The sequence below is a fragment of the Branchiostoma belcheri genome, unplaced genomic scaffold (assembly GCF_001625305.1).
Source record: "Branchiostoma belcheri isolate BF01 breed outbred unplaced genomic scaffold, Haploidv18h27 scaffold16, whole genome shotgun sequence".
Taxonomy (NCBI): Eukaryota; Metazoa; Chordata; class Leptocardii; order Amphioxiformes; family Branchiostomatidae; genus Branchiostoma; species Branchiostoma belcheri.
In genome coordinates, this window is record NW_017803046.1 from 2,090,186 (window position 1) to 2,108,848 (window position 18,663).

At 42.7% G+C, this 18,663-nt stretch overlaps 3 protein-coding genes across 5 annotated transcripts in view; 1 reads left to right on the forward strand and 2 right to left on the reverse strand.

The window, feature by feature from the left end:
- Positions 1-1,248, reverse strand: part of LOC109465899 (putative box C/D snoRNA protein SPCC613.07) — a 7,296-nt gene extending 6,048 nt beyond the window's left edge. The window contains exons 1-3 of the mRNA XM_019763388.1: positions 1,176-1,248; positions 659-727; positions 342-448 (exon numbers count right to left, since the gene is read on the reverse strand). Of these exons, the coding sequence (XP_019618947.1) occupies positions 342-448; positions 659-727; positions 1,176-1,195 (196 nt within the window). The 5' untranslated portion in view covers positions 1,196-1,248. The remainder of the gene's footprint in view (positions 1-341; positions 449-658; positions 728-1,175) is intronic.
- Positions 1,249-1,496: 248 nt separating this feature from the next.
- On the forward strand, positions 1,497-8,850 carry LOC109466122. The gene is made up of 7 exons (XM_019763757.1): positions 1,497-1,651; positions 2,038-2,161; positions 2,755-2,978; positions 3,491-3,614; positions 7,368-7,557; positions 7,895-8,142; positions 8,503-8,850. The coding sequence occupies exons 2-7, from the start codon at positions 2,039-2,041 to the stop codon at positions 8,785-8,787; spliced, it is 1,194 nt and encodes a 397-aa protein (XP_019619316.1). The 5' UTR covers positions 1,497-1,651; position 2,038; the 3' UTR covers positions 8,788-8,850.
- Positions 8,851-9,032: 182 nt separating this feature from the next.
- LOC109466121 (alpha-N-acetylgalactosaminide alpha-2,6-sialyltransferase 5-like) overlaps positions 9,033-18,663 on the reverse strand; it is a 12,766-nt gene continuing 3,135 nt past the window's right edge. The window contains exons 1-4 of one of the 3 annotated variants that reach the window (XM_019763756.1): positions 15,451-15,724; positions 14,301-14,713; positions 13,756-13,863; positions 9,035-11,134 (exon numbers count right to left, since the gene is read on the reverse strand). In XM_019763756.1, coding sequence (XP_019619315.1) covers positions 10,942-11,134; positions 13,756-13,863; positions 14,301-14,713; positions 15,451-15,510 — 774 coding nt within the window. In that variant the 5' untranslated portion in view covers positions 15,511-15,724 and the 3' untranslated portion in view covers positions 9,035-10,941. Of the gene's footprint in view, positions 11,135-12,861; positions 13,072-13,755; positions 13,864-14,300; positions 14,714-15,450; positions 15,725-18,663 lie in introns of those variants that run through there. The other 2 variants (XM_019763755.1, XM_019763754.1) reach the window with 2 other exon arrangements.

Consider the following 18,663-nt stretch of genomic DNA (forward strand, 5'->3'; position numbering starts at 1 on the left):
CCCAAGTGCCGGAAAGATCGACCCGTAGCCCCCCTTCCCTGTCCTGTATAACAGGAGCTTTCAGACTAATTTGCATCATCTTGTCTTGACTTGTCTGACTTTTGTTCCTTTTTCGACTTCCAAAAATTTGTCTTCACTTTATTTGCATATCAATCAACAGGTTGGGTATATAAACCTGCTTTCCCCTCTGGTCTCTCAGTCACTGACGAAAGCTAGTGGATACTAGCTGAAACGTCTGACGTTTTCAAAATCATATCCAGTTGCTTGAGTAACTGTTTTTTGGCATAATGTGACTGATACTCATAAATACTGCCATTTGATATCATGATACTGATACTTACCACTGAGCAGGTGTCTCTCTGTAAACTCCTTGACAGGCACATACGCAGTCTTGTCTCTCACCCCATCACAACCATGGTCAGACTTATGTTTCTTCACACAGGGCAAGCTGAAGGAAGTCATCACAAATGTTATATAGACAATAGAAGTATACACAGTAACATTTTCGTACATAATTTTCTGATATCTTCACATTTAAGTGTAACCTCCATGGATATTTACATGTATCCACCAGTTAACATATATCTGCCACTTGAAAAACATTTCCATTCATGAAGAGTTCCAAAGCCTTAACTTAAGGTTTGTTTAGCATTCTCACCTGCAGCTGAGGCGGTCACATCTGGGACACCTGTACTTAGGCATGTCCTCACCACAACTCTCACACTTCCTGAGAAGGAAACAATTGAAGCACACGTTCTAGACAAAAATCGTGGTAGGTAGTTATATCATTACTACGTGTACTACACGTAATACAGCAGTAGGCCCTAAAGCTGTGCCCTAAAGGAAAGGCCCAAGTTTAATGTCCTTTAATAGGAAGTTGTGCCTTAATTAGGAAAAAGTTGAGACCTATTTTCACACTCTAACCAAGTAAAATGTGAACCTAGCTTCGGTTGGGGACGTTCTCTTGGATGGGGCAAAGCATTTATCATGTTTCCGTGGACTTTTTCCAGAATTGACTGGAAGCCCCTCCCCATATAGAGTAAGTATACTATATCTAAAATCCGGACTCCGAGCTCCCTCCTTAGTATAATAACATTAACCGTGTGCTTAACCATCAGTATACACGTTCTATGTTTTAAAAAGCGCTGAAACTAAACCTCACAAACCATGTTTACCTGTTTTGTACGGAAGTCATGTTTCCACGTGCATTCACTTTCCAAATTTTGGGTCAAAGGGGAATGGAAGGATACATTTGTTCAGTGGGTGATATTCATGTTTATGGCTTTTTAGCTCGTAAATACTCACACTAAAATAAAAGAGTAATCATAAACTTAATATGTTTATAGGTTGTAAATGATAACGTTACAATGATGCACTCGCTGTCAGTTTATATATAACAACAGTTTCCCCATTCCCCTCCAGTATCAATGGTATGGACTTAGCAGCGCCTTTTAGCGGCACGAACTGTTGTGTGCTTATGGACTGGTAGTTTAAAGTTCAGAAGTCGTACACAAGTTGCCGTTTATGAGCACTTCAATAAACCACGACCTCCAGCTTGAATCAAACGGGCCACCAGAGGGATTTTCTCAAGATTCAAGTTTCAAACCCTGGACGACTTATAACCTCCTTGTGCATCGTAGATTTTATACAAGTAAGTTAAAGTTTTCTTGAGTTTGAGTTTCAACTCCATGCACATGTAAGTATTAAACGTTACAGGTATAATTTAAAAGTGAACTAGCAAGTCCATGGCTTGACAGCGACCTCGGCAACTTCGGATCGGAGCCATGCATCAAGCAACGAGTGTGGAAGACGTGTTTTAAGAAACTTTAATTATAATCCCCGGCTCTCCTGAGTCCTGCTCAATCTATCCGCTCGGTCATTGACCCTTCCCGTATAAACGGGCTACTAGTATTTGGACTTTGTACAAATATCCTAACATTGAATTTTTGAGTTAACGATGTATACTATGATTAAAGTTACCTTTTTGTGCCTGAATTTTGCTTTTTATTGCTCCATTGATTTTATAATCATTATTAGGATGGCAACAGACAAGAAGGTTTACCAGTTCATTGCACATGAGCCATCTATGTTTTCTGGGAAGATCCGACCCTACTTACAATACAAGAATATTCCCTATGAGACAGTTATACCATCAGTCGAGGTAAGTCATCATCAAGATTTTCTTATGATACAAACCACACTTATTCAGCTAGATTGTTTGTACAGCTAGACAAGCCTTCCATTGCAAAACGTGTCTAACTTTTTTGCTTAGCTACAAAGGAAGGAGAAGTTAAATCTATTTTATACCTAAAGTTCTTAGCCCCGCCCGCCAGGGACTACAGATGTTGGTAACATGTTTTGTTGTGGGTTGGTGGAAAGAGTGGTCTGGTCATGTGGTAGAAAAAGTGGTCCCGACCTGGTTGTGCCCCCTGCCAGAAAACAGTAGAATTTCAGACTGAAACCTGTATAATGTGTTCCCATATATTCCAATAATATATGTATGAAGCACCACCAGCACCACCGGCCACGCTTACGCACCGCCAGCACCACCGGCCGCGCTTACGCACCACCAGCACCACCGGCCGCGCTTACGCACCGCCAGCACCACCGGCCGCGCTTGGCTCTGCACCTCCTAGTCCCTGAGCATGTCCCTCGCGGGACCTTGGCTCAGTAATCATATAAGATAAGATATAAGATATAAGAAGCAAGCTGGTTGGCTACAAGGGGTCTTCATTCACTCCTGATGATCTACAGGTACGGCAGGAGATCCTGATCCCCAGGGTGGGGTGGAGCGTGATTCCTGTCATCATCACCCCTGGGGACAAGGTGGTCCAGGACACCACCGCCATCATAGAGTACTTGGAAAAGGAACACCCCCATCCTGCAGTAGTACCTCCCACCCCCAGACAGAACCTGGTGTCCCTGCTGTTGGAACTGTTTGCAGATGAATGGCTGATGATTCCTGCCATGCACTACAGGTACACATACAGAGCTGGTCTTGTGGTTAGGGTTGTTGACTGAAGGTTCTGGGTTCGAATCTTTGGGGGTTCCCAATGTTGTGCCCTTGGAAAAGGCACTTTACACCTGTTTCCTCACTTGGCTCAGTCGAAAATGAGTACCTAGCTTCATATAATAGTTTAGGGACATCCTCTCAGATGGGACATAAAGCAGGAGGTCCCGTGTTTGAGGAGCATCACACCTCAAGCACATAAAAGAACCTATCACACTAAAGAGTCCTTCCTGGTGTGAGTGGTTCAAACTTTGCAGTTTCCAGGTCTCTGGCTTGACATCTGGAAAAGGAGATAGTCGCTTAAAGGCTGATAAATATTAGAGTTTTCTTGTACACAACCAAGTTCTCACTGCCAATACTGTATTTTGATAGTTGTCCTTTTTTTCTACCTTCCTGAGGGTCATGATGCGTGGATCCTGACTTCTCTGGATCCTGACTTCTGAGCTCATCCCTTTGAATACTAACATTCCCCCATTGCAGGTGGAACAAACTTGAACACAAGAAGTATATAGACGTACAGTCTGGTAGAATTATCAAGGAACATGCCTCACCGCTAGAACAGATGGAAAACCTGGACGACTTCAAGAACTACAGATTCTTTAAGGTAATCTAATCATCAATCTATTTCCCTCGGAAAGAAGGCAAGGAAAAAAATCCCAGCAAAGTTTGTCCAAAGAATAGAGGATGAACTTCATGGTGACTTCAGTTAACTGACAAGAAATCAGTCAGATGTCAGACCTGGTATTTTGTTTTTTGGGCTTGGATTGTATCATGTTACGATCCTGGGGGCCCTCACCCCACCAGGATAAGGAACTGTGTAACCTTGCCGAGGTGTAGCAGCTTGTTCCGACTTGGTGTCCTGCCTGGGTCTGGTGCATGGGAGACCTGTAACCTTCGGGGGGCTTACGACACCAGGGAGGTACTAATTAGCAGTTCCGACCTGTACCTCCCTCGATAGAGGGAGTTTGGCGTTGGGTTAGCACCCCAACCCAGTAAAACATAAACCTGCTACAGAAACAGCAAGTGGAAACCAGAGGGATCGGCGCAAGGAAGATGGCAGTGGACTAGAATCCACAGTGACGGCCTCTAATGAAAGCCGCAAGGAAGTTAGAGACCCGATGTGCCAGTTTCTGAGTGCCAAGGGGGAAACGAAGATTGGAACATGGAATGTGAGAACACTGTACCAGACTGGGAAGATGGCCCAGTTGTTGAAAGAGTTTGAAGAGTACCAACTGAACATTCTAGGAATCAGCGAGATGAGATGGACGGGTAGCGGGAAGTTGTGTAGCGATGGCAAGACAGTCCTTTACTCCGGACATGAAGACCAACACCGCCGTGGAGTGGGCATGGTACTGGATAAAGAAGCCTCCAGAGCTCTTACTGGGTGGAAGCCTGTCAATGACCGGATCATCACAGCACGCTTTCAGTCGAGACATGGGAAGACTACCATTGTCCAGGTATATGCACCAACTGAAGATGCTGATGAAGTGGACAAAGACGACTTCTACGAACAGTTACAGGACACCTTTGACAACATCCCTAGCCATGATGTGAAAATCTTGATGGGAGACTTTAATGCCCAAATTGATAGCAACAGACAAGGGTTTGATGGTGTCGTTGGACCGTTTGGGACAGCGCAGAAAACTAGTGCCAAACGGGGAACGTCTTTTGTTGTTCTGCAACATCAACAGCCTCAACATCGGAAATACCTACTTTCAACATAAGGTGATACACAAGAAGACATGGAGATCACCAAATGGGACGACGCAAAACGAGATAGACTACGTTTGCATAAACCAACGTTGGAGGTCATCGCTTCTCGACGTCAGAGTATTCAGGGGTGCAGACGTGGGATCAGACCACCATCTGCTGGAGCAAGGGTGAGGCTAAGGCTGAAGAAGCTCACAGTGCAGAAGAAAGTGAAGCCGTATGCAGCTGAGAAGCTCAAGGACCCTGAGGTCAGTCAACAGTACAAGCTCGAACTCCAGAACAGATTCCAGCTGCTTCAAGACAGTGGGGCCGGACTTGGAAGACCAGTGGGCACTCTTTAAGGAAACAGTCACAAAGAGCGCAGAGGAAACCATTGGGAGAAGGCGTGGTTCACGGAAGGAACAATGGATACAGGGGCACACCTGGGAACTTATTGACGAAAGGAAGAAGACAAAGGGGCTCAGAGATAGAGCAAAGACCGAGGAAGAGAAAGAACAAACAGACCACCAGTACCGTGACCTTGACCGCCAAGTAAAGAAGTGCTGCCGTGCAGACAAAAGACACTGGTTAGACAAGAAAAGCGCAGAGGCTGAGGAGGCAGCCAAGAAAACGACTCAAGGACCTTGTACCGTCTGGTGAGGGAGCTCTCTGGAAACTGGAACAACTCGAGTGTACCAGTAAAAGACAAGAGCGGAAAGACACTGTTAACTACAGAAGAGCAAGATCAACGGTGGGTTGAACACTTCCAGGAAACGCTGAATCAACCAACCCCGGACACCCTGTATGACTTTGGTACAGAGGAAACAGCAGAGCAGCTGGATGTCTGCGAGGAACCAGTCAGGAAAGAGGAAACGGAGGAGGCCATTAAAGCAATGAAAAGTAACAAGGCAGCAGGACTGGATGAAATCTCGGCTGAGATGCTTAAGCATGGAGGGGATTGTACAGTGGAATGCTGACCAGGCTGATGAACCGCTGTTGGCAAGAGGGGCAGGTTCCTAGGGACTGGCAGGAGGGAGTTATCGTGAAGCTTCCGAAGAAAGGAGACCTCTCCAACTGCAACAACTGGCGGGGAATCACTCTGTTATCCATCCCTGGAAAGGTATTCTGCGCAGTACTCCTCAGGAGGTTGAAGAAAGCTGTGGACTGCCTGTTAAGAGAGGAACAAGCTGGTTTCCGCAGCAACCGCTCCTGCACAGAACAGATATTTACCCTTCGAAACATCATCGAACAATGCCTGGAACACCAAACACCGTTAGCTTTAAATTTCATTGACTTCAAGAAGGCGTTTGACAGTATCCACAGAGAGACCCTCTGGAACATTGCACTGTCATACGGAATACCAGCCCGATTTGTCAGGATCTTTAAGAGCCTCTATGAAAACTCAAGGTGTTGTGTGAGAACGGAGGGAGGGACAACAGACTTCTTCAACATCATCACAGGGGTCCGACAGGGTTGTATCCTCTCCCCCTTCTTGTTCCTGATCACAATTGACTTCGTCTTGAGAAAGACCACTGGAGACGGGAAGGAGGGCATTAGGTGGAGGGAAGAGTCCAGACTTGCGGACTTAGACTTTGCAGATGACCTTGCTCTGTTGTCCGAGAATAACCAAGGCCTACAGCACCTTACCACGAAACTGGAGACCTCTTCTGGAAAAGTTGGGCTACGGGTGAGTTCGGAGAAGACCAAGGCGATGGAGGTGGGAAACCACACAGGTCAACCTCGACTGAACATCACTGTCAACAACAGCCAGGTAGAGGTCGTGGATCAGTTTACCTACCTTGGGAGTGTCATCAGTAACAGCGGAGAAGTAGAGCCCTGACATTAACTGTAGGGTGGGGAAAGCAGCTTTCTGTGTTCCGACGGATGAACTCCATCTGGTCAGCAACCACCATCAACCTTGACACCAAGCTCCGACTATACAACAGTATTGTCCTACCCACTGCAATCTACGCTAGCGAAACCTGGAAATGTACAGCTAAAGCATCCAGAAAGCTAGACGCCTTCCACCAGAGAAACCTGAGGAGGATACTGAAGGTGAGGTGGCAGGATCACATAACGAACGATGAGATCCTGAACAGGACCAAGTCCAAGCCTCTGAGTACCATCATAACAGAGAAAAGGATGCAGCTGGCAGGACATATCCTCCGTCTGCCCAGCAGAAGGCACTCTAAGACAGCGATGACTTGGGTACCCCACAACGGCAGAAGAAAGAGGGGAAGGCCGAAACACACCTGGCGCAGGACCTTCCAAGATGATCTAAGAAGGGCAAACATCCCCTGGGAGGAGGCGGAGACAGTGGCCGCTGACAAAAAGAAGTGGAAGCTTGCTGCCCGATGTGCCATTCGGCACAGGAGGAACTAAGGTCTAAGGTAAGGTGTATCATGTATTTTTATCGGGCATCACACCACTTCCTCAAACCCCCCACATTATTTATCACTGCCCACTGCACCACCTGGTGCACGTCTCTATCAATCATCTGTCAAAATCTCCTCCCACCCTTCTCGCAACTCTGCCTACATGGACAGACACACAGAACCACAACATAGCCACCCAAAACAATACTTCTGCACTGACATACATATTACTGACATACATGTACAATATTTTCTTTTGCACATAAAACTTACAAAGTTGATGCTCTTTCTAGAACTCCATTCGCTATATGGGAGTCAACAAAGACACCACTGGAGAAATTGAGAGGTCGTACCAGGAGTTTCTGGAAGACTTCCAGCAGCACCTGAACAGGTATCCCTACCTGCTGGGGTACCAGCCGTGTGTGGCAGACTTCGCCTTCTGTGGACCTCTGTATGCACACCTGTACAGGGACCCTGTCCCAGGTAAGGAGTTGGTTAGTTAGTTAGTTAGTTTCTGTGGGCCTCTGTATGCACACCTGTACAGAGACCCTGTTTCAAGTCTGTACACACAACACACCAGTCATAGTACATGACCATCCATCCATATACAGTAAACATTTGATGCCAAATGACCACCTCAGCTGAGAGAGGGTTAAGTAGTAAACCATGCAGAGTGCTTTTCTTTTATGAGACTGTGTCTTCTCTCCAGGTGTCCTTTGATATGGAGTGTTAAGTCCTTCTGGTGACCAGTTATGATTATGGTTACTTTAACTGTAATGCTATAGTTGTCAACTGCTATTCCTCTCCTATGACCTGCCAGGTTACCTGATGAAGTGCCAGGCCCCTCTAGTTGCCAGTTACATGGAGAGAATGAACAGTGCTCTGCTGAGTCCCACCCATGATGTAGTGAATGGAAAGGCTGTGAAGAAGTCTGTATCTCCAGACAAACAGGGCTTCCTACCAGGGGATGAAATCCCAGAGACCCTCCAGCCAATACTGCAGAGGATGTTCACAGAACAGGTGCCTGTACTGCTGGATACTGTGAAGTATGTCACTCAGTACATGAAGGTGTGTGTCTGTGACTTTATTATTCTACCTCTTATAGCTACCAACATCAGTTGGCACATACTTTGTCATCAGCTTTGTCCTTTTAGGGGTGGGGTGATGTACTTCAATCTATAGGTTATTCTGTTGCAATATTGAACATTATCATGTACATGTACATAGCCAGAAAGATATCGACCAGTCAGGATCCCCATTTCATATTTGCCGTGACACCATAACCTTACATGTACCTTTATACACATGAAACTGGCTAGTAGAATATTTCATGGGTGTGTTGTTGATCTTATGGTGTTATGCATGTGCAATGTACATGATGTAATTCCATCTTGTGTGTACTGATTGTATGACATAATTCAATCACAGGACAAACCAGATGTTGATGTCCTGCCGCGTGTCATTGGTTGGCACAACTTCAAACTGGGTTCTGTCACCAGTCGGCGAAGTATTTACACCTACCCTATCTGGATGCTGCAGCGAATCAGCGACTACTACCGAAGTCTGTCGTCAGGGCAACAAAGGATGATTGACAGGTTCTTGGACAGATATCCCCGAGGACAGGAGCTGCTGCAGGCAGACCTGTCAGGGTGTCGGGTGGATAGGATGGATGTCAGGGTGAGAAGGGCTGAGTCTGCCAAGGCAAAACTATAAGATGGTTGCTTATGGACCAAAAACAGAAGAGAATGGCAGATTTGTTTTAACCTGGGTGCCATCCTCCATAGTTTCCACCCACTCCCTAATGTCGTGGTAGCCAGCAACATTAGGGAGCAAGCGAAAACTACGGAGGATGGCACCCAGGCTAGATTTGTTTAAGAAAAAATTAATTTTTGTGACATGTAATTTTCAATACTACATGAAAAACTTCATCAGTGCAAAGACTTATGACTTATGTAAAGCATCGTGCATTTCACATAATGCTGTTGCAAAATAATACTGATCATTAACAAAATCTCCTTTCACAGAAAGGATCATGTACTGTAATTGCATTTGTATTTTTAAACAATATCTGCATTCAAAATGGCAATTTTTTTAGTCTTCACAACAAGAGTGTTTTATAACTTGTGTACTCTGAAATAAAATTCCTATGAGATAAAGTAAAGCACCATATTGAAATCATGACAAATGACAATACCCACACAAGTACATCTTTTATTGGTCATTTTCAAACCTTGTGATCTTTATAAAAGTACACTTTTGATGTAATTTGTTCCTTACTTTTACAATATGGACTTTTCCTTTCAAGTAATTTTGTGCATGTTTAGACTTCAACAATGGTACCTCGCTACTGTGCACTGTTGAAGAGATATTACGAATACCAAAATAACAATTAGGAACACTACATAATGCAACATACATTGTACCTCTTCATTTTTACTGTTCATTTCTACAGAAGTTGCCATGGTAAGATTATGGTGATTATGAAAATGCTTGCAGTTAGAAGAATGCTATATGCTAACCTTTGAAAGGCAAAGATACACACATATACATGTATATCTGCATGAGAAGTAATAGAAACTTACAAAGGAATGGTTCTACAAATGCTGTATAGATATGTTCTTAAACATCCTTTTTGTTCGGACTTTGTGAGAAACCTTTGAGGTAGTACTCCTACATACAAGCTGTCCAAGCATTTTTAACCTCTTGTGTACTATTGGAACTTGATTACATTTCCAGCTAGTTAACTCCAGAACATTATGTTTGGAAAATGTGAAGTCTAGCTGGTCTAAAATAACATATCGAGAAGTAGATGCCCACTTTCTTGTGAAGCACTATAACTTAAATCACTAAAACTTAAGAAAAGACTACAATTGATTACAAACTCATGTGACAAGTCTTAATTTACAAAAATAAGACCAAAAGATACTAAACCAATTATTTAAAAATCGGTTATTTCAACCAATAGCCACACCCATTAAAACTAGGATCAGGGAAACAATATTAAACCACTGAATCCTAGGTTGGCAGGATTTCTCTCTTCCTCTTATCTTCTGAAATAAGTTTTGCCTGATCATAAGCACTCTTTATGTCAATCTAACAGGCCAATTTAAACATTTCTTCTGAATGAAGATCGCAGCAAACATCCCAGCCAAGGAGAGTTTGTTACAATTGACTGACAAATTATTTGCTTTCTTTATGGCTTGTTTATTACTATGATTGGGAACTGATTACATATGGTGCTCATACCTATGATTCTTAATATTATCATTGCTATCTACATGGCTGTCATGGCATGTTTTACATTAACTTTTCCAGCCAATAGGTGTTACACAGCATCGTATTTGCATCATCAATAAACAAGTATGGTAGAGTGCTAAGTGTTCAAATACGGCTCCTTACACTCTGCTCCAAGACATTTCAAATTTGATATGTTGCACACAACAACATGCCTTAAAAGAACTAGTACTTTGATAGGCTGGCCTTGGAGATATGAAAGTAGATTTGATAAAAAAGGTCTTGTTACTCGTTTTTTGTAGAACTGAACATTCTTTATCAAAAGAAGAAAAATGAACAAAATGCAGAGTGATTAGTTCTATATTTACCATTGCATCATGACACAATGCCATTGACTTTTGAATAAAACTTCTCCCATTGAAAAATACATACTAAAATTCAGTGCAACTCTTGGCTGTTCACTATCAAGTGAAGACCTACCTATGTGCCTCTATAAGTATAATAAATGGCACTATAGTGGAGTATTTCATTCTTAATTATGCACCTAAAATTGTCCTGTGCCTATCAACCATCAAAATCTACCTTAAAGTAAAATAAAATCATTTGTCTGGAACTAAAAAAGTTTTAACAAAATCACACTTTGGGCTTCCATGTGGGGAAGTGGAATGTGATGTCATGTTCTTTCGTCCATCTTTCAAAGACCTTCTTCTCTGTGATGAAGCGATGTCCCCCCTTCTTCTGTTTCTCCATGGCTCTGTACATGTGGCACTCTTGTAGCTTACTGGTTCCGTAGTAGTGGTACAGCACGGGCTTGGCATTGGATTTCCTGTACAGTGCCACAAACACCATGAGTTAGCAAAACACAACACAAACTGTGGAGACTTTCCACAAACTCCCATCATTGTTACATGTACCCTTTTTAAATCATAGAGATATCCTATTGACTGTTGAAAACAAAATTTGGTTCAGTGTGACTGCTCCTTTTATGTGAATATACACTGTGGTAATGGGCAACGGTATATATATATATGCAAGGTGTATGACACAGCATAAAACACACAATAGCATGGGACTATTGGAGACAGGACCCAGCCAGGTTTAAAAGCAATTTTAGCTTGTTTGAGTCAGTTTAATCATGATGAAAAACAGGCAGGGAATGAAGGCCTTTCGCAAATTTACTTTGGTTCCTTACATTCTACTAATTTTAATGAGCCAGTTGTAATCAAAAACACCATGAATCTACCACTAGGGCTAAATCACAACAATTTACATGTTTGCAACACACACACACACACACAACATATTGTGCAGCTACTAAAAGAAAGACGTACACACATGTTACAGTGCTGAGAGATGAATGCTGTGCTAATTGATAAATGCAGTGAATCAGTCAATGGGACAAGCAGGTTACTTCATCAGGAAAAGTAACAATAAGTGAAACAGTCTAAATCATTAATGAATATTGTTAGACATCTTTTCCTACAAAGAAAATTGGCTAAAGGTTGCATAGCTAAAAATCACCAGGTGCTAAAAAAATTGCAAAACTATAATGACAGACCAATCACCTGCAAACGATTAATGATTATTGATAAGCCATACAGAACAAATTATGGGAAAAGGAAAGAATATAGAAGAGACAACAAACAATTGAGAGCATTTTGTCATCTCAAATCATATCATCCACAGGTTATGAATTGGAAGCAGCAAACTATCCACAAGCCTACAAAAATACTAAGATTAGTTTGTTATGCAAAGCATGAAAAATATAATGCATGTAATGGTGACATTGTACTGTGATTGGCAGTTGACACTTAACATGAGACAAACATACAGACAGAAACACACGACACTCTACAACAGACGATGGTGCACTGTTTGAGGTACAGTATGGAAATGTAGACAAGAAGGAGAGGACAGGCAAGTCAAAGATGGAAATGCTCATGCCAAAATTTCTTTCATTCTAAGTGTTAAAATGGGAGGAACTAGAAATCCAACATTACAATTTAAAGAATGCAGAATATCTCCCTGTCACAAAAGCATTATTCCAAATACAGATGTATCCAAGATACATGTATATATATGAGAACTGAAGTTACTACTTCAGCCATATCTAGCCATGTATAGGTGAGGCTGTTCCACTTAGGTTTCTCCTATTTGAGCTCGCAAGATAATGAAAATGGTTTGAACAAAAAAGAAACCTGTATGTAATCCTCTTCTGTACTTCCTGGCAATTGTCAAAAATGAAGATGTGGTGCTCTCTAATGTGGTTGGTCACAGCTTGCAAAAAAAGAAAGAGTCAGAAGAGCCGAGACCAAGGAAACACTGCAAAGACTGAAATGGCCTTTTCCTACAAGGCAGGGAAAAAGAATCATCAAGGGGAGAAAGAATGCCAGTTCTTGAAAGTTGAAGCCCAGATCATTATAAAGAATGTCTGGTTGACGAGCGTTTAGAGAGGCAGATAGTTAGGGACAGGGTAGCAAGAGAACTGTGCATCATTTTGTGCTAGTTCTGGACATACATAGTGACGGTGACACAACGATCGTGGTTACACACCAATTCCCTGGTTAGTGTCTGTGTTAATGCCATGAGGGGAAGTGGAATGACACGTTGTGGAAGGTCGCCCAGCGAGAGAAAACGGTTTTCTCTGTGATAAATCGATGTACGTTCTTCCTGCCGTTCTCATGCCTTTTGTACAGGTCACATTCGTGGCCATTGCCTGGGCTGGTATAGTAGTGGTACCGAGTCTCATCCTGTGGGTACTTTCTACATGCAACAAAAAGTAAACCAATGAAGAATTGGATTGTGCTCTAGATGATGCCTTCCCTCAGAGAACTGGCCCCCAAACAACTGTGAATTGAGACATTCTTCTGATGGATGTTTAAGAACATAAAGACACACTAGTACACAGTTAAATTTCCTGTAATAACAATGCTACTGTGTTATTTCATTGTTATAAACTAAAGTATGAGTAAAAGAAAATCAAAACTGGCATGTCAGTTCTCTTGCTCACAAACAAAAGCTCAATGTTGAATGATGACACTTGAGGGAAAAAGAAGTGTAGCTGGAATTTTCATTAACATCATAGGAAAAGGTGGGACTTTTCCCTTTCATTATTTGAGTCAATTCCAAAAAATTGCAGCTAAGTAATATTATGTACAGGTACCAAAGGCTAGATGCAGTCTTACTGAGCTTTAGTCAAATCCTCACCCAGAGTGGGTTTGTAGGGAGTTAAGAAAAGGTCAAGTTGGCATCAAGTACAAGCTAACACCTATTACAAAACAGGCCATATACACACTACATACAGTTATACAGCAACAGGACATGATGTAGTACAAACACATACATATCAACACATTTTGACTCTTTTAACATTAACAGATCTCAGTAACTTGACTTATAGATGTAAAGATTAAGATACAAGGGACAATAATGCAGAGGGTGCCTTACTTGCAGTACTCGTCACTGATCATGCCGTAGACCTTGATCTGATCACACATCTCTGTGGCCAGGATCATGGTGAACCAGCCTGTACTCAGGAACGACCCAGAGGACTGCCTGCAGTCAGCATGCAAAAAAGGACAAAGTTAGAACCAGAGGGTGAGAGAATTTACTAATGAGATCTGAAAGAGTCAATGGAATAAGCAACTACATAATGTACATGTTGATGTATTGGTGGCAAATTAAAGTACACTGACTACTACAAAGAAATTTTGATTATACAAATAACATGGAAAATGCTGTTTGACCTTGATTGATTGACTGTCCCATTCAAGCCAGCAATCCCATAACAAATTGGCTTTAATGGTACAGTATAATTACATTCTACAGTAATGAGAAATCATGCTGGATACATTGGTGGGCATTTCTCACATGGGCTTTGGATACTTTGATACAATTTTGCTAAAGTTGTTTTTTCTGTTGCTTAAGATTCATGGGTATTTAACTTATGGTACTACATGTATAACAAAGAGTTCAGTCAGAAGTCCACTTACCTTGGCTTCCCTGTTTCATTCTCGAACACTTTGTCAGCATAAGCCATCCTCTGTGGAGTCAGCATGTACATGTCTACATCATCCTTCAGTTCTTTTGCTAACTTGGATAAACCATTGAATATCCTCCCCTTTCCATCTCTTGTCATGCTTTTGTCTGGTCCCCATGCTACGAATGTTAAACCCTTGTTTTTAACAAGTAGGTCCGCTTTTTTCTTGTTTACTAACTGGAAGCTAGTGTGCGATGCCACGCGAATAGTAGTCCTTGTTCCAACGTGCTTCTCAAATCCGGTGACAGGAGCATCGTTCATACGTATAACGCAGTCAGCTTTGTCGATTTCCGTCCCGGCTTCATGGTTCAGCACCTGGCCTGAACTGGACACCATGGCACAGACATTGCAATGCAGTTTCAAGGGCTGGAAAGAAAACAATACATATTTGTTAGTCTTCAGAAAAACAAACTGAATACACATTTCTCTACAGACATGTGCATCACTTATGTTGATATAAAGCATAAAGTTCTACTCTAGCATCATAGGAAGCATACGATACAATATGTACCAACATATGAATTAGGCCACACCGAGACAAGCAGTTCACTCAGAGAGTGTATTCACCAAGTGACTAACCTAAAGTTAAACTGGCATGACTATACTAATGAGGATAAAAACTAAGCTACACAATGCTGTAAGAAAAGGCAGATTATCAAAACCACATTGAATACAGTGAAGTGCAAGTTTAAACAAAAACACCACTCTCCAAAGCACCTGCTCTTGAGGATAAGATTGTTTGCCCTATATCCCATACACCTCCATACATCTACTTTCAACAAAAACAAACCTCTATCAGTCCATTGAAGACACTGTCAACTTAAAACATTCTCTTTCCCTGGATTTTGTTGGGCAATGAAACACAAAATCTAATTAGCATAGACTGATGGTAAACAACATTTGTAGACCTGTAACAAATATTCAAGTATCTCCAAGGGTGACTCTTTCTGTACAAACAAAAAAGAAATACCGGTATAAAATGTGTACAGCCAGTAAGTCGATTGCAATTATACAACTAAAAATTAAGCTTGCACTTAAAAAGTTGTACTTAATTACCCAATTGATCACTTTAATGAAATGGAAAGAAAGTAAGAGATACTCACCCCTCTATCATCAAGGACATTGACATATCCACTGAGAGGATCTGTGACATTAAATGGCATGGGATGTGGAGAAACATCTTGTGTGGTAGAGCTATTACTTTGGTTGGAGATCCGTCTTAAGTTTACTTTTTCTAACGCGGCATCCAGTGCAGGTTTCCACAGCTGCGTCTTGAGTTCTCCCTGGTACACGTACACGGCAAAGGACACGAAGAGCGCGAATCCCGCCACTAGTCCAATCAAAAGGAGTCTTCTGGCCTGCAAATGATATGAGACATGAGTTGTGGTTGGTTAAGAGGGGATGATCAGGTGGTCAGCGAAATAAAGATAAAAATAAAGATAAAGAAATAAAGAAATAAATAAAGATATCTTGGTACTGGAACTGACTGAATTCTTTGAAGTTTGACAGGAAAAGGAGGGAATATAACTTTCTGTACTACACTGTAAGAATCCAGCCAAGTAGTAGGAAAAAGTGACAGTTGACACATCAAACAAGTTGCAATTGAAACATGAATTTGATTTAGTCGGAAGTTTGATGAATTTACTGTCTGTCCATGGCTTATTCACTCTGCATAACGTGACATCACAGAAGCAGATTATCCTCATGTTTTTTAAGCATACAAACGTATTTTGTTTTTGTTTTTTTCAATATGAACCAGATGAAAACCGGTTTTGCTTGCAGGCAATGACAGACAGGCATTCCTAAGATACCATGGTGTACATGCATCATATCCACAGTAACAGACTGAGACTACCCTGTACATAACCTGAGGTCATACATTGTCATGTAGTCATCAAATCTTCACCTGCAACCCTTATGTTGAAGAAATGAAAACTTATCACAACATACATGTATCATGAATGACATTATGTGTAGCAATACCACAATGGTATCATCTCCAACAGTCAAATATTACAGCACAGCTTGCCCCATTTCTTGTTTGTTCAAGAATTTACTAATGATTATGTTATCATCTTTGAATATTTGATGACTCCTGTAGCTTTGAGTGTGATACTAATCCATCTATTGCAGCTGCTTCCCAGGGGAGCATCAGATGGGTAAGGTACCATATGCCCCACTTGGAGAGCACTACAGATAAGCATAGGTAGCACAAACAGCAAGATTATCTGTCAAAACAAATACCATTATTATGAGCCAGAACACCTCTGTAGCTTTGCTTCTGTGACTCCAAGTACCGATTATCATATTTCATAATGATGTCAGACAAGACCCTTCCTTACTTAACGTAGTTAACCATCTTTAAGTTAACGTTACAATCCTAGTACGGGTAGCATATCTGTTTGGAATTGACAGTTTCGCATCATATATATATAGACACTTACCTTGACCTTGTGGAAGTAAGGTTGCAACATGGGACGTTTTGAACAACAGACAGCCATGTTTAGGGGTAGTATTAATATAATAATTTTCCCCTACAGATCTCGGCAGACCTTCGTGCACAGCAGTCAGCACAATAAAATATTCATGGTAATCACTTGGCACAATGTGGCTTACTGGTAGTGGTAAGTAGTTCCTGCGTCAAAGGGCAGGTACACATGAATGGCTAGTTCTGGCAGTACAAACTTGGCACTTGACCCACTAGTACTGACTCTGTAGGTCCTTGAGACTGGACACATCCTGCTGATCGAGGTATGGCTTGGTCCAGAATATGGTAGGACGGCCACGAAAGACGGCCACGCCGCTATTGGTCAATTTCTCAGCAAGCTCCACGCTGCTATTGGTCGGGGTATAAGCTGCTGCAGTGAGGGATAGCTAGCGGTGGGGAGGGCTGCCGGCGTTTATCCACAACTTTTAGGGGCAAAAAAACGTCAACCTTTACGGCTATAATCACTCCACTTCGGTGGATAAGCCACAAACAGTCATTTGTGCGGCTCTTAGCACTGAAAACCTTACAGGTAATGACTGCGTGAGGGACTTGGGTCTAGATAACGTTAACCAGTAAAACGCCGTACGCGTACGCGTATACGGGAAATACTTTCCATGGGCCTTTCATAATGTAGGAACCAGGTAAGCACCGTACAGGTGATATTTGCGTGGCCCTTTCATCTGGAGACCAGGTAAGGAACCGTACAGGTGATATTTGCGTGGCCCTTTCATCTGGGGAGCAGGTAAGGCACCATACAGGTTATATTGGCGTGGCCCTTTTATCTGGGAACCAGGTAAGGCACCGTACAGGTGATATTTGCGTGGCCCTTTCATCTGGGGAGCAGGTAAGGCACCGTACAGGTAATATTTGCGTGGCCCTTTCATCTGGGGAGCAGGTAAGGCACCGTACAGGTAATATTTGCGTGGCCCTTTCATCTGGGAACCAGGTAAGGCACCGTACAGGTAATATTTGCGTGGCCCTTTCATCTGGGGAGCAGGTAAGGCACCGTACAGGTGATATTGGTGTGGCCCTTTCATCTCAGGACCAGGTAAGGCACCGTACGGGTGATATTGGCGTGGCTCTTTCATCTGTGGACCAGGTAAGGCACCATACAGGTTATATTGGCGTGGCCCTTTCATCTAGGGACCAGGTAAGGCACCGTACAGGTGATATTGGTGTGGCCCTTTCATCTGGGAACCAGGTAAGGCACCATACAGGTTATATTGGCGTGGCCCTTTTATCTGGGAACCAGGTAAGGCACCGTACAGGTGATATTGGCGTGGCCCTTTCATCTGGGGAGCAGGTAAGGCACCGTACGGGTAATATTTGTGTGGCCCTTTTATCTGGGGACCAGGTAAGGCACCGTACAGGTAATATTTGTGTGGCCCTTTCATCTGGGAACCAGGTAAGGCACCGTACAGGTAATATTTGTGTGGTCGTTTCATCTTTGGACCAGGTAAGGCACCGTACAGGTGAAATTGGTGTGGCCCTTTCATCTGGGAACCAGGTAAGGCACTGTACAGGTGATATTGGCGTGGCCCTTTCTTCTGGGGAGCAGGTATGGCACCGTACAGGTAATATTTGCGTGGCCCTTTCATCTGGGGAGTAGGTAAGGCACCGTACAGGTGAAATTGGTGTGGCCCTTTCATCTGGGAACCAGATAAGGCACTGTACAGGTGATATTGGCATGGCCCTTTCATCTGGGGACCAGGTTAGGAACCATACAGGTAATATTTGCATGACCCTTTTATTTGTGGACCAGGTAAGGCACTGTACAGGTAATATTTCCGTGGCCCTTTTATTTGTGGACCACGTAAGGCACCCTACA

Bases quoted from the DNA above. Each gene is read 5' to 3' on its own strand.
- LOC109466122 (XM_019763757.1), top strand. From the start codon at position 2,039: ATGGCAACAGACAAGAAGGTTTACCAGTTCATTGCACATGAGCCATCT. The intron at 2,162-2,754 runs GTAAGTCATCAT...GATGATCTACAG, and splicing joins CAGTTATACCATCAGTCGAG to GTACGGCAGGAGATCCTGAT. The intron at 3,615-7,367 runs GTAATCTAATCA...TGCTCTTTCTAG, and splicing joins AGAACTACAGATTCTTTAAG to AACTCCATTCGCTATATGGG.